The 13,117-nt window shown below is 39.4% G+C and overlaps 1 protein-coding gene across 1 annotated transcript in view; it reads right to left on the bottom strand.

The window, feature by feature from the left end:
• RGS9 (regulator of G protein signaling 9) overlaps window positions 1–13,117 on the bottom strand; it is a 69,904-nt gene that overhangs the window by 45,618 nt on the left and 11,169 nt on the right. The window contains exon 2 of the mRNA XM_083353193.1: window positions 4,343–4,439. Coding sequence (XP_083209319.1) covers window positions 4,343–4,439 — 97 coding nt within the window. The remainder of the gene's footprint in view (window positions 1–4,342; window positions 4,440–13,117) is intronic.

Below are 13,117 nucleotides of genomic sequence, written 5' to 3'. Positions count from 1 at the left end.
ATTAGTTGTAATGATATAGAAATTCATCTTATATTTAATTTTTAAAGGAAAGTTATTAGAATCGATATATATCATAGAATTTAGAAAGATATAATATAAAATATTTTGATATAAGTGGTGAATTGTTAAGATAATAAATAGATGATATTGGTAAAAATAAGAATGTTTTGAAATGAATAATGTAAGTTTTGTAGACAGGATAATTACTTTTGATTGAAAGAGGGAAATGTGGGTCACCCAAAAGTAAGCTTTCTTTCATTTAGTATAGGCTACTTTAGATTACTTCATTGCATTTAGGTAAAACCTAAAAACAGGATATTGATATGTATTAGTGAAAATATATTGAAAATTCTTTTAATTAACTAGGTCACAATTAGAAACGTATTAATTTGATTAATTTGATTATGTTATAACTAAGGGAAGCGGAGAGGGAATTTTGTTGATGTAACCTGAGCTATGTACAAATAACCTGTTATTTGATATTGTTCACTTTTGATTACCCAACCACCATATTGCTTCACAAATATTTGAATGTAAATAGCATAAAATTAATAACACTTATAATATATATAAAAAAGAAAAGGCTAACTTCTAGCATTGTTTTTGTTTGCAAAATGTCTTTCAACTTCACATACGCCACCTAGAAATCTTTGCATATTAAAAATGGAAGGCGACAGCAGCCTAAGGGCTTTGTTTGCAAAAGAACCCATTTGCCAAGAAAGAAAGAAACACAGGCAATTTAAGATGGTTCCTGAATGTTAGTAAGTTGTTTACTTGCTTTCTGGGAAATGGACATATTTAGAGAGAGGTAGGTCATCTTTGGATATTTTGTGAGTAGGGCAAGACATAAGGTCATTTTATTAAACTGCCATTTGCATAATACCAAATAAATTCAGCAGCTCAAAATGGCTGACCTCATCTCAGCTATTGTAGTTATCTGAGGAATGATATGAAATACAGGTAGTCCTCGACTTATAACCATTTGTTTAGTGACCATTTGAAATTACAACAGAACTGAAAAAAGCTACTTATGACCATTTTTTCACACTTATGACCATTGCACAATCCCCATAGTCATCAAAATTCAGATGTTTGGCAACTGGCATGTACTTATGACAGTTGGACTGTCCTGGGGTCATGTGATCACCATTTGTAACTTTCCCAGCTGCCTTCCAAGAAACCAAGTCAAAGGGGGAAGCCAGATTCAGTTAAGAACCGCATGATTCACTTAAAAACTGCAGAGATTTGCTCAACAACTTTGGCAAAAAAGGCCATAAAATGGGGCAAAAGTCACTTAACTGTCTTGCTTAGCAACAGAAATTTTGGGCTCAATTGTATAAGTCAAAGACTACATAGAAGAGAAAGGATAAGAGTATGAACAAAGAAAAGAAAAACACCTGTTACTTGGTCCCGTTTTTTATTTTAACCAAAATAATGGCGCCAGTCCCCAAATGATCCCTTGGCCTAATAGTAACTTGAGTTCTGTGGTCTTTTTAAAGACTTCAGTATTTATTGTGATTCTAATGATTTAAAGCGACTTGCTGTTTGACCAAAAAAAAACACCCTTTTCTTCTGATTTCCAAAGCACATGTTTTGCTACATTTAGTCGTTAAAAGATAAAACTCTGCCTTGAGTTTGCAGCTGAAAAATTAAATCATAAAGCAACATATGGGGAAATGTGAACTAAACTGTATTCTCTCAACAAGGTGACTCAGTGGGAACATAGTATTTCCTCTACAAAAGAAAACAGCAGGTTAGCCAGCAGTCATGTATTTCAACTAAAGAGTTACTTGGAAATTAAAAATGCAACACAAAAGCTGGCATCAGATTTTAAAGGATAGAACTTATATCCCAACCAGTAAAAGAAGTATTCGGGGAATAGAAATGAACATTAACGCTGTCTTCAAGTACATTTCATTAATGGAAAATTGCTAGTAGAGAAGAAAATGAAGAAGACGCATTTGTGGTTTTCTAATCTAAGAGGGTTTTTTTAAAAAAAAGAAAAGTAAAAAAAATCTTACTTATGAATCAGAAATGTAATGCACATTTTCAGGTCTGTCAAAACCAGATATCTAATTTGGGAACAAATCCATTTCTCTGGGCATGTTCAGTCACCTTCAATTCTAAACGCTGCCAAAATGCAATTCAAAATGCTACCCTTTTCCTGACATGTGACTGCTTGATAGGCACACACCAGCAGTCAGGATTTCTTATCCCCATTATGGAGACTGCTTCCCAAAATAGAGGAAATTAAAAGATTAACCTGCCACTCAGACCCTGCTTAGGTCACCTTATCTGCATCTGCTTTTCCCCTTAAGAGATGATGCTTATTGTCAGAACCCTGAATTCACCTGTTACTATATTCAGAGGAATGCAGAAGCCTTCTATGTTTTCTTCCTCTTAAAAGATATAACCACTGCAATTTCAAGTATTTTTTTCACTGATAAATGCGTAAAATATAAGTAGGCAGGGCAACTGAAATGGTTTAAATTGGAGACTGCTATGAGACAATTACTGTATGAAAACAACACCAATCAAATCACCTTTGAACTAAGAAAACCATTATTTGATGCACATGATATAAGTTCAAAGTTCAATGAACCACAGAAAAGGACTGGAAAAAATATTTCGAGGTAATGACTAGCTAGGGAAATGGTGTCGATAGGACAGAAATATTTCCTAGAACTAGCATCTGAACTAGTTAGAGCACGCTGGCTGAGGAATTCTGGGAGCTGAAGTCCACAAGTCATAAAAGGGCCAAGTTTGAAGACCGCTGAGTTAGAGTAACAGGCTGCACTTTTACAAGGCCTGTAAAAATGTGTGCAGTCAAACCATGGCAAGCAGGTTCAGGAAGGCTTTAAATGGAATCTGACGGTTGGGGGGCTGGAAATGAAAAACCTGTAATAATTTGGGTAAAATCCTGTGCACTTTAGAAAGAGGACTGTTGCTGAAGGATGCTTCTTAAACTACTCAAAGAAAAATAGGAAAGAACGCTAGCTCATAAAATCATGACCTGTGTTGTCTACCCAGTAAGAATCAGAAGTGATGAAAAGATGGTAGACTGTTACTTTAGTGGGCTGTAAATAAAGGATTAGATATTTCCTTATAAAGAAAGGGATAGAAAGCTAGGAGAAGGGAAGAGGAGAGAACCAACTGACAGTGTAAAAAAACTACGGAAACAAAAAGGGGACAATCTGTATATATTAAAAGAAAAGAGATACAGATGGCTCTTCTGGAAACGTAAACAGTCAAATGAGGTTTTCCTGCTGTACCTCTAAAGAAAAAGATATATCTTATATTAGTCAATATAAAATTATTATTAGAGATTTAATTTTCTTCAGTCAACTCTGAGTTACTGGAAGACAGAATATTATCTCTACCCCATGCCTAAAATATTAACTTCCATGATAATCTTACAGTTCTTATATTGAGATGATTATTTTGTAGTGACAGTACATTTTTAATACACATACAGGTGCTCCTTGATTAACAACCACTTGTTCAATGACCGTTTGAACTTGCTACAATACTGAATAAGTGGTACTTATAACCCGTTTTTGAATCTTATGTGTAATCCCAATCCGGGTCCTTGGCACCTGGGTTGCAGTTATGATGTTGTAACTTTTCACAGTCACTTGACTTTCTTTGCCAGGATTTTACTAGCAAAGTCAATTGGGAAGACTGCAGATCACAAATGGTGACCACATGATGTCCTTGCTTAACAGTCGTGCTGAATTCACTTAACCAGGAAGTCCTAGAATTACTGTCACAGTCATGTGAAATATAACATTTTATAGCAATGGAAATTCCAATCGCAATTGCCGTTGCTAGAGAATAAGCTATGGAAGCAAGACAAGAACAGTTTTCCCTAGCATTGTCTGACCTTAAAATAGATGCTGAAATTGGTTTTAAATGAATAGCTTCTAGTATTACCACCAAAACTATTACGCAGCTAGTCTGTCTTTGTCTCCTTAATGGATTCTCTGGTACAATTAAAATAATGGAAGAAATGGGAAATTAAAGAAAGGCTACAAAGGGCAGACAATAATGTCGAGATTTTTATAGGGAAGGTTGCTGTGAGGGTGGTGGAGAATCAGCTGCAGAATATTCTAGAAGCAGCAGATTATCTAGATTCCTTACATCTGATATTCATGTCTTCATTATCCTTTTTCTTCTATAGTGCCAGGATGGCAATTTCCGTTGTCATCTTCTTGAACTGCTATTATGACTGTTTCCCAACATCAAAGGCAGGAATAAAGTGACTGATGAATATGGAGTAATGATACATAATGAAAACCTAATGTTTGAGATTGCCTTCTATTGTCCAGTATGTCAGACTTACCAACCACAGCATGCGGAATGCTGCTGTCCGGCATGTTCTGTATTTGCGTTTTGATGCCAGATTGTGGATCTTGCATTTCTACCAACAAAACCTCCAACTGCAAATTGTAATAGAGACATATTACAAATTAAACAAAAGGAAAAATGGTAAGAATTACATGAGTATACAAAATAAACAGAGATATTATTCCTTGACTTAATTAAATGCACCAATAAGAAAAAGGAATTATTTTAACCACTGTTTTAAGTGTTTTATTACTGGAGACATTGGTTTTAACTGTGGCTGATTAATGACAGGTTGGTTCACAAGAAGACCATCTCCATCCAGAACATGGTGATTGAGGAACACTTTAACCTGGTGTCAGATCATTTCTCATTGGAAGGTGGACCAGAACCTATGAGGATGTGGGGAAGCATTATTTTGGTTTGTCCCAGTTGCCTAATAGATCTGGATGGTTTTCAGAGGACACTTGAGGTTTTTCCCAACAATCTAGTGGACAGTTCTACCTCGTGCTTGGTCAACCAGTATAATGTGGAGGTAACAAAACTACATTTTACAGAGCGGCCTTTCTCCATTTGCCAGTCCTAGCCTACTCCTGAGGAGCTGAAGGAAATGTAGTGACTCAATATACTTGAAATGATATTGGCATAAAACCATAAATGGACATGACCAAGCATTGACAAAAGATCAAGTTTAGAGTTATACAGAACAGGGGGAAAAATCATTTCTTCTTCTTGAAACCCAGATCCTGGGTTTGTGGGAGGGATGGGCAAGCTTTAACATTTACATCAAATGAAATTGTGTTTTTTAAAAGATAAATTTACTCGTATTCAGTTTAGTTTGGATACCAATGGGGCAGAACTACAGTGATGTCTTGTGGAATTATCTGGGATTCTTTGGAGCCCGCAAGTCTGAGAAAGTGAACAGGACCTCTGTGTAACACTATTATCTATAGGATTGATTGATTGATTGATTGATTCCAGGCAAGGTTTCTGTGGCTGATTTGGGAGATAATTAACACACCTTTGCAGAAAGACATGATGTTCACTGTCTTGAAAGGGACAGAAGTAGTGCATAATGTGAAGAAGCTGTCCCTGAACCCAGACATTCTTGATAACTTTAGCCCAATTTCCAACATCTGGGAAAGGCTGTGAGAAACGTTGGGGTTGTTCAACTTCAGAGGATCCTGGAAGAAACATATTATCTGGATCCTTTCAAGTTTTATTTTTATTTTTTTATTTTATTTTAATTCCATTTATATCCCGCCCTTCTCCGAAGACTCAGGGCGGCTTACAAACTTAGCAGTAGCCTTCATTCTATGTATATGCCTGCTTATTAGGGCTTTCACACACACCCCAAGCAGCATTATTACAAAGTCAGCTTAATTGCCCCCAACAATCTGGGTCCTCATTTTACCTACCTCAGAAAGATGGAAGGCTGAGTCAACCTTGAGCCTGGTGGGATGCGAACCTGCACTAATTGCAGGCAGCTGGTGTTACTTAAGTTAAGGTTGACTGGCAAAAACTGCACTTGTCATTCTGCTAGATGATCTTTATTGGCATTTGGATGGGAGGAGTGTATCCATCTTGGTCTTTTTAGATCTGATGAATGTTTGATTTCAATAAGTCATTGCCTGCAGCAGTTGGAGGTTGGGGGCACCGCTTCTGGAGACAGTTCCATTAATATGCAATCTTTGTGCCCTGAAATTATAGCCCTACTTAGGTAAAGATAACTCTATACTTTCTATGTTAATTTCTCCTAATTTCTCTATACAGTGTGCTTGATGTGGGTGTAGAAAGTAGAGGAGGACTCTGACACAGAGAGGAAGGTATTGTTACCAAGGCAAAGAGTAGATAAACATTGCTTAAACCTGGAGGTTGGGGAGGGTTATAAAAATGTTTCAGATAGATACCCCTTAATTCACATGATTTATAGAGGAAGGAAGACATTCAGACTTGTAAGACTCTGTTACTACTGCCTGTTCTGTACCAGCCTGCTACCGGCCTTGCAGAAAAGGCAACCCCTTTACAGACGGCAGGAGGCTGGAATACGTCTGCCAAATTTATTACAAAAACAAACAAGACACGAACCAAGATACCGGAGCTTTGAAACACTATCTGAGCGGTTGCTTTCAGCAAACCAGCCCTCCCCACACAAGTCCTTTATAAAGAGTTCAGGGCGTGGCTTCTCTCTCCCTCCTTCCGAGAAGCCCCATTGCCTTCCTCTGTTTACTCCTACTTGACTGCCTCCTGCGGCGGGCGTCCTTGAACAGGGCCAGCTGTGGGTCATCTTCATCCATGCTGTCAGGCTCACACAGCTGGGTCTCCACCAGGTGGGAGGGGCCTGGCTGGGGGCTCTGCGGAGCCTCAAAGCCATCATCAGCAAGTTCTTCAACACCCCCCTCCTCCCCCTCATCTGAGTCATCCGACCCAACTGCCGAACCCACAGGCTGACCCTGAATCACAACACTGCCAATGTTAATAAGAACAGAGTTAGGCCTGTGTGGTATCTGTTGCTTGATCTGATCGATCTTCTAGACTTGTAATTTCCAAGATATCTTGTAAATGTGTAATTCTTACCAGACCAAGAAGACACGTGAATTGACATTATGACCTTGTTGCAGTTTTCATTGGATCTAGTTTATTTCTTGACCCAATTCATCAGTCCTTCATACACTCAAAGCTTCTTCTCATACATTTCTACATATACCAGAAGATTATTTTTGGAGGCTTTGGTCTGGGTGTCCTCTCAGAGCAGTGAACCTTGGAATATGTTCCTCTCAATCCTGGAATCACCCAGGGAAGTACACCTAAGTACAGTACGAACTTTATTATTTTTTCTGGAGGTTTGTTTTTCCAGGGTGTTGTGTACTGCGCTCTTTGCTGGAGGCGAAAGAGTTCAAGCAGGAACATGCTTTATCGAATGCAGGAACTGAACTGAGAACCAATAGCTGCTACGCAGCTATTTATACTCTGGCCACTAGGTGGCGGCCAATAGGTTTAAAGGAACCTATTGCTGCCCTAGAGCCAACCAATGGTGGTCCTGTAGAAGGTCTGTCTGAGGAGCCAGCGACCGTTACCCAACTCCTTGCCTAAGCAATCTCACAGCATTCGAAACCCACGTGGTACAGTTTAAGCAAAACTAGGCCCAATACATTACAGAGGGATTACTCAGTGGGTTGTCTTTCAATATATATAGCAGGTGGTGGTTTTTACTGTTACCGCACCTGAAAGCAGGACAAGAAGCAATGGATGGAAACTAGTCAAGGAGAGAAGCAACCTAGAACTAAGGAGAAACTTCCTGACAGTTAGAACAATTAACCAGTGGAACAACCTGCCTCCAGAAGTGGTGAATGCTCCAACACTGGAAGTTTTTAAGAAGAGACTGGACAGCCATTTGTCTGAAATGGTATAGGGTTTCCTGCCTTAGCAGGGGGTTGGACTAGATGACCTCCAAGGTCCCTTCCAACTTATTATTATTATTATTATTATTATTATTATTATTATTATTATTATTATTATTATTATTATTAATCCACTTGCACTGTTTTATGTTTACATGTTTGATGACAAACAGCCTTATGTTTATAAGTGACAGTTTTCCTACTAAGTACCTGCATGTCATAAGCATTTGAATTAAATTACCATATTAAAATCAAATCTGATGTTTTTTAATTTTTATTTGGTGTGCGTTGGAAGAGAGGTAGTCTTATACGGCGAGTATAGCCCGAACCCTATAATTTAACAGGAAATGTAGGGGGTCGTCTTATACGTCCAGTAGTCTTATACGCCGGAAAATACGGTACATAATTTTAGGATTCTCATTTGAATTACTATGCTTCGTTATATGGATTTGTGTTGTCTTTTCATTTCTTATCGGATTATTTTAAAATTTATTTTAAAATTTGTTCTAAGCCAGCCTTTGCCAAGCTGATTTTGAAAGCTGTCATGCCAATTTTAAATATTTAAGATCTTCCAACTTCTAAAAACAATACTTTGTAAAATAAGAATGTTATAAAAATTCATAATAATAAAAATTGACACCTGCCATAATAGGGAAAATAGATACGCACCACAAACAACCCCAAGATAGTTCACTCCATGTTCTCTGGCCTACCCCGGGGCCTGGAGGAAAAGTCAAGCCTTTGAGGCCTGTTTAAAGGATAGCAACTCTAAGGGCTGTTCAAACTTCCAGGAAAAAACTATACCAGAGGGCCACGACAAATGTAATGGTGATGTTATCCATTCAGTTGTGTCCGATTCTTGGAGATTCCATGGGCCAGGTCTCTCCACCTCTTCTGATCTTGCACTACTTCTTTGAGTTTTTCTATGGTGTCAGCTTTGATAGTGTCCAGCTACCATGTTGTTTGGGGACCTCGTTGGTGTTTTTTTTAACTGCTAACTCTTCCAAACATAATTGCTTTCTCCATTGAATTCCTGCATCTCATTTACTTTAACATGACATGGCCAAAGTAAGTGAGATGCAGTTTTGTGATTTTGGTGACAAGGGCTCCATCAAATGGCATGGCTCGAGAGGTGGGATATGAAGTGAGCCCACTCTGCTGAATCTTATGAAATGGGCAGAAACAATAGAAGGAATTAGCTACAATTCCCATCAGCTCAAACCAAGATGGCCAAAGGTTCAGAATCACAATTGGGAAAGATCACTGAAGTAATCAAATCCAACACCTGCTCAGTGAATGTGTCCAAATTAAAGTCCAGTTAAGCAAGGGGTTATGAAGTTTATAGTGGAAACTAGCTGAGGGCACCAGTTAAATCTATATTTCAAACAAGAAGCTTAATAAGATGTTAAACGGTAACAGTATGCTGATAGGATTGCTTACCATAAATACATGGATATGTAATGCTTAATATCTACACCAGATAACTGATGGTCCCTGAAAGCCACTAAAAAGTTTTGGCTGACTGAAAAAGAATCTGCTTTTAATTTTGAAGCAGATCTAGTAATTAGTAATTTACACTGACTCGAAATAGTTGGACAGTGTTTTTGGATCTGTTTAATAGATTGTGTACTAAACTGCAATAGCAAGCATCGTATTCCTTCTTTCAAAGGTTATTTTTATTTTTCTGATTTAAACGCACACATATTGTGAACAGTTTTAATTTTCTCATGTTTAAAGACAATAAATCCAGCTCCCTTAAAAAAAACTTTACTGTACTTAACATTCATTGTACCAGAAACCTGATGAGAAATGAAATGCCTATACATTTCTATATTCGGAAAACTTTAAATTCTTTTAAATTGGCATGATATCAATTGAATGAGTAGCTGTTGATCTTAAGTTATGTCCCACTGGTTTGTAGGATCTGCTTGTTTCTACGTATACTCCACTTGCCTAATTCCTATTGTTATGAACACTGTTAGTACATGATGCAATGGGAGATTTTGTCAATCAGCAAGCTTATTACAGGAGCCTCACACCGATTAGGGCTGAGAGGGAGTGATTGACAGAAGGTCATCTTGTAGGCTTCCAGCCCTAAGGGAGGATTAAAACCTGACTCTCTCTGCTCCTAGACCAAATCTTTAACCAGATCTCTATCCACCACACTATGCTAGCTGTTCAGTTAATTTAATAGATATAGAAATAAACAAGGAATCCGATCTTAAGTTATACCAACAGTGGTTGTTTATCATAAATGCATGGAGTTACGATAGACTAAGGAATGAGAACCTCTCATCTTTTAGCAGCTGCTGAACTATAATCCCTGGCTATGCCATTATAATCAGTATTTTAGATAGTAGGAGTTGTAATTCAGCAACGTTTGGGATCACAGGTTTTCCTTCCTTGTACAGGTAGCGCTTCGCATACAACCAAAATTGAACCCAAAATTTCTGTTGCTAAGCAAGAGAGTTGTTAAGTGGGTTTTGCCCCATTTTACATTTTGCTTGTTAAGTCGAGGACTACCTATTAATAGAAAAAGACACCAAAAAATCACAAGAGTCAAGTACATCTGAATTCCACAAATAGTTTATATTATGGACACCTCCTTGGTGTCTTTTCTTCAATATTTATTGCAGATAGGTTTCATGTAGTTTGACTTTTTGGTGTTATCCAAGTGGTAAGTGGATATTGGTGCTGGTGATGACCTATAAAGCCCGGACTGCCGGCCGGCGGCCCCCAGGGGGAGAGCATTCTCTGTGGGTGCGCCAGCCCTTTGGAATCAATTGCCTGTTGAGCTCCGGATGGCTCCCGACCTTCACTCTTTCTGCCATGATCTGAAGACCTGGCTGTTTGAACAGGCCGGCCTGGACTAAGGGGTTGGGTTTATTTTTAACTATTTATTGTTAGGGCTAAATTAATTTAATTTTACTTTTAACTTTTGTACGTTGTATTTTATTGCCCTGTACACCGCCCTGAGTCCTTTGGGAGAAGGGCGGTATAGAAATTCAAAAAATAATAATAATAATAATAATAATAATAATAATAATAATAATAATAATAATAATAACAACAATAATAATATTCTAGTGCTCAAAGCTTATAAAATGTTTTCTGCAACATTTCCTGAGAAGTAAATTCCATTTCCCCAAGAATATTTATCATCCACCTCTGTACAATACTGCATTTGAAATGAACTATCTTTTTTTCAGGAAAAAAAAAATTATTGCCTCCCAGTAACTTTATTTCACAAATGGAAACACTGCCATTAGCAGCACATAAAAACTTAAACCATGTACAAGCAAAGCAATAAATTTAAAATGCAAAATACTGTGCAATTTTGCTGAATAAATAATGATTAACTATGAAAGAGATTAAGAAGGTTGCACAGAAACTCTGGAAATAGGTTCCTATTAAAACACTGCTCTAAATTACTGAAGATAGGCCTGGCCTGTTTTCTTAAGGAATTCAAGAGAACGGTCCAATATTGTCAAGCAATGTACCTCCTCTGCTAATCTAATCCATTAGAAGGCATTAAAAACCATAGTAAGTATAGAAAGTTGTTGTGTAACCGGTTATTTGCAGGCAATAAGCAAGATGGAATGTTGCAAAGAGGAACATGCTTTATTGAGGCAAACAGGAACAGAACTGAAACAGTGGCTGCTACGCAGCTACTTATACTGTTGGCCACTAAGCGGCAGCCAACAGGTTTAAAGGAACCCATTCCTGCCCCAAATCAACCAATGATCTTCTTGGAGACAGCAAGTCTGGCTCAGTCATTGGCCGTTACACAAACACACCATTGAGCAACCTTTAAGCAGCATTCAGACACGTGAATCAGTACAAGTAAAAATCCCAATACATTACACCCCTCCCCACTAGAATGTACACACATTATTTAATAACATAATCTTGAAGGTATTTATCTAAGTGACCGTTGAGAACGCCTGGGGGTTCCGGGCAACTCCCGGTCTACCAGCTTGCCTGCCGGGCTGGGTAGACCAGGACTCTTGGGTTCACGTGAGTCAAATTGACTTGAGTCCCTTTGGCTGGCCATTCCTGGTCGGCCCATACCAAAGTCCAATGTGGTAGCTGGGTCAGCGGAGCTATTGCCTTGTTCAGGTTCTCCTTCCCCATCTGGAGACCTAAGTTGCACTCCCAGACTGTGTCCATCTACGGCCACCTCCCCGTTCTAATGACTGAATGAGTCCTCAGAACATGTGAACTGCTCTGTTAGGCTGCCGGCTGTTGTGGTGGACCTGCTGTGAGGTTCTTGTTTAGTGGCCATTCTGCAAAACGCCTTCACAGTTGATCAATATGTTGGCAAACGACTTGCCTCCCATCCAGGACCACTTCGTAGGAGAGGGGTCCTGAGATCTTAACAATTTTACCCGGCACCCACTAATTCCCATGCCTGTAGTTCCGGGCCCACACAGCATCACCCACTTGCAACTCCCTTGATGCCTTTGGGCATGCGGTGTCTGATGCTACCTGGTCAGGATGCAACCTGTCCAGTTTCATGATTAATCTTCTTCCCCAGTGAAGCTCTGCTGGGCTTTTGCCCATTGCTGTGCAAGGTGTAGTGTGCTGGCAAACCAAGAAATCAGCCAGCCTATGGTGCCAATCCCCTGAAACAATGCGCTTGAGTGACTCTTTCGTTGTATGCACCATGCGTTCAGCCTGCCCATTAGTCGAGGGGTGAAAGGGAGCCGACGTTGCATGCTTTATGAGGTTAGCCCTCAAGAAGGCCTGAAATTCTGATGCTGTGAACTGGGCCCCGTTGTCCGAGACTAAGACGTCTGGCAGCCCATGTGTAGCAAAAAGCTTCCTAAGCACTTGGATGCTCCTAGCAGTAGTCATAGTAGGTACTGGAATTACTTCCAACCATTTAGAGTGGCTGTTGACCACTATCAAAAACAGCTGTCTCTGAAAGGGCCCAGCGAAGTCAATGTGAATCCTTGACCACGATGTATGAGTCTCCTCCCATCAGTGGACAGGGGCCTGTGGCATCTCTGGTCTGGACACGTGTAACACCCATGTACTTGGGCTCGATAGCCTTATCGAATCCTGGCCACCAAAGGTAGCTCCATGCCAGTGCCTTCATCCGGACTATGCCCGGATGGCCCTCATGCAGAGACTGGAGCACATGGTGCCTTAATGAACTGGGGACAATAACCCTGCTCCACCATAGAATGCAGCCTTTGTGAGCTGAAAGCTCATGTCTACGTGTGAAGTAGCTCTGGAACTCTGGTCCTGGGCTATTTTCCAGCCACCCTGTGTTAACCCATGACAACACCTTGCTTAAAATTTTGTCTGCAGCAGTTTCCGCAGCTACATCCCCAGCATGGGATGCGGGCTTGTTAGGAAGGAATGCA

This window comes from Vipera ursinii (genome assembly GCF_947247035.1).
Source record: "Vipera ursinii genome assembly, chromosome: 2".
Lineage (NCBI taxonomy): Eukaryota > Metazoa > Chordata > Lepidosauria > Squamata > Viperidae > Vipera > Vipera ursinii.
Note: the sequence above shows the minus strand (reverse complement) of the source record. Positions and strands in the feature narration are given on the sequence as shown.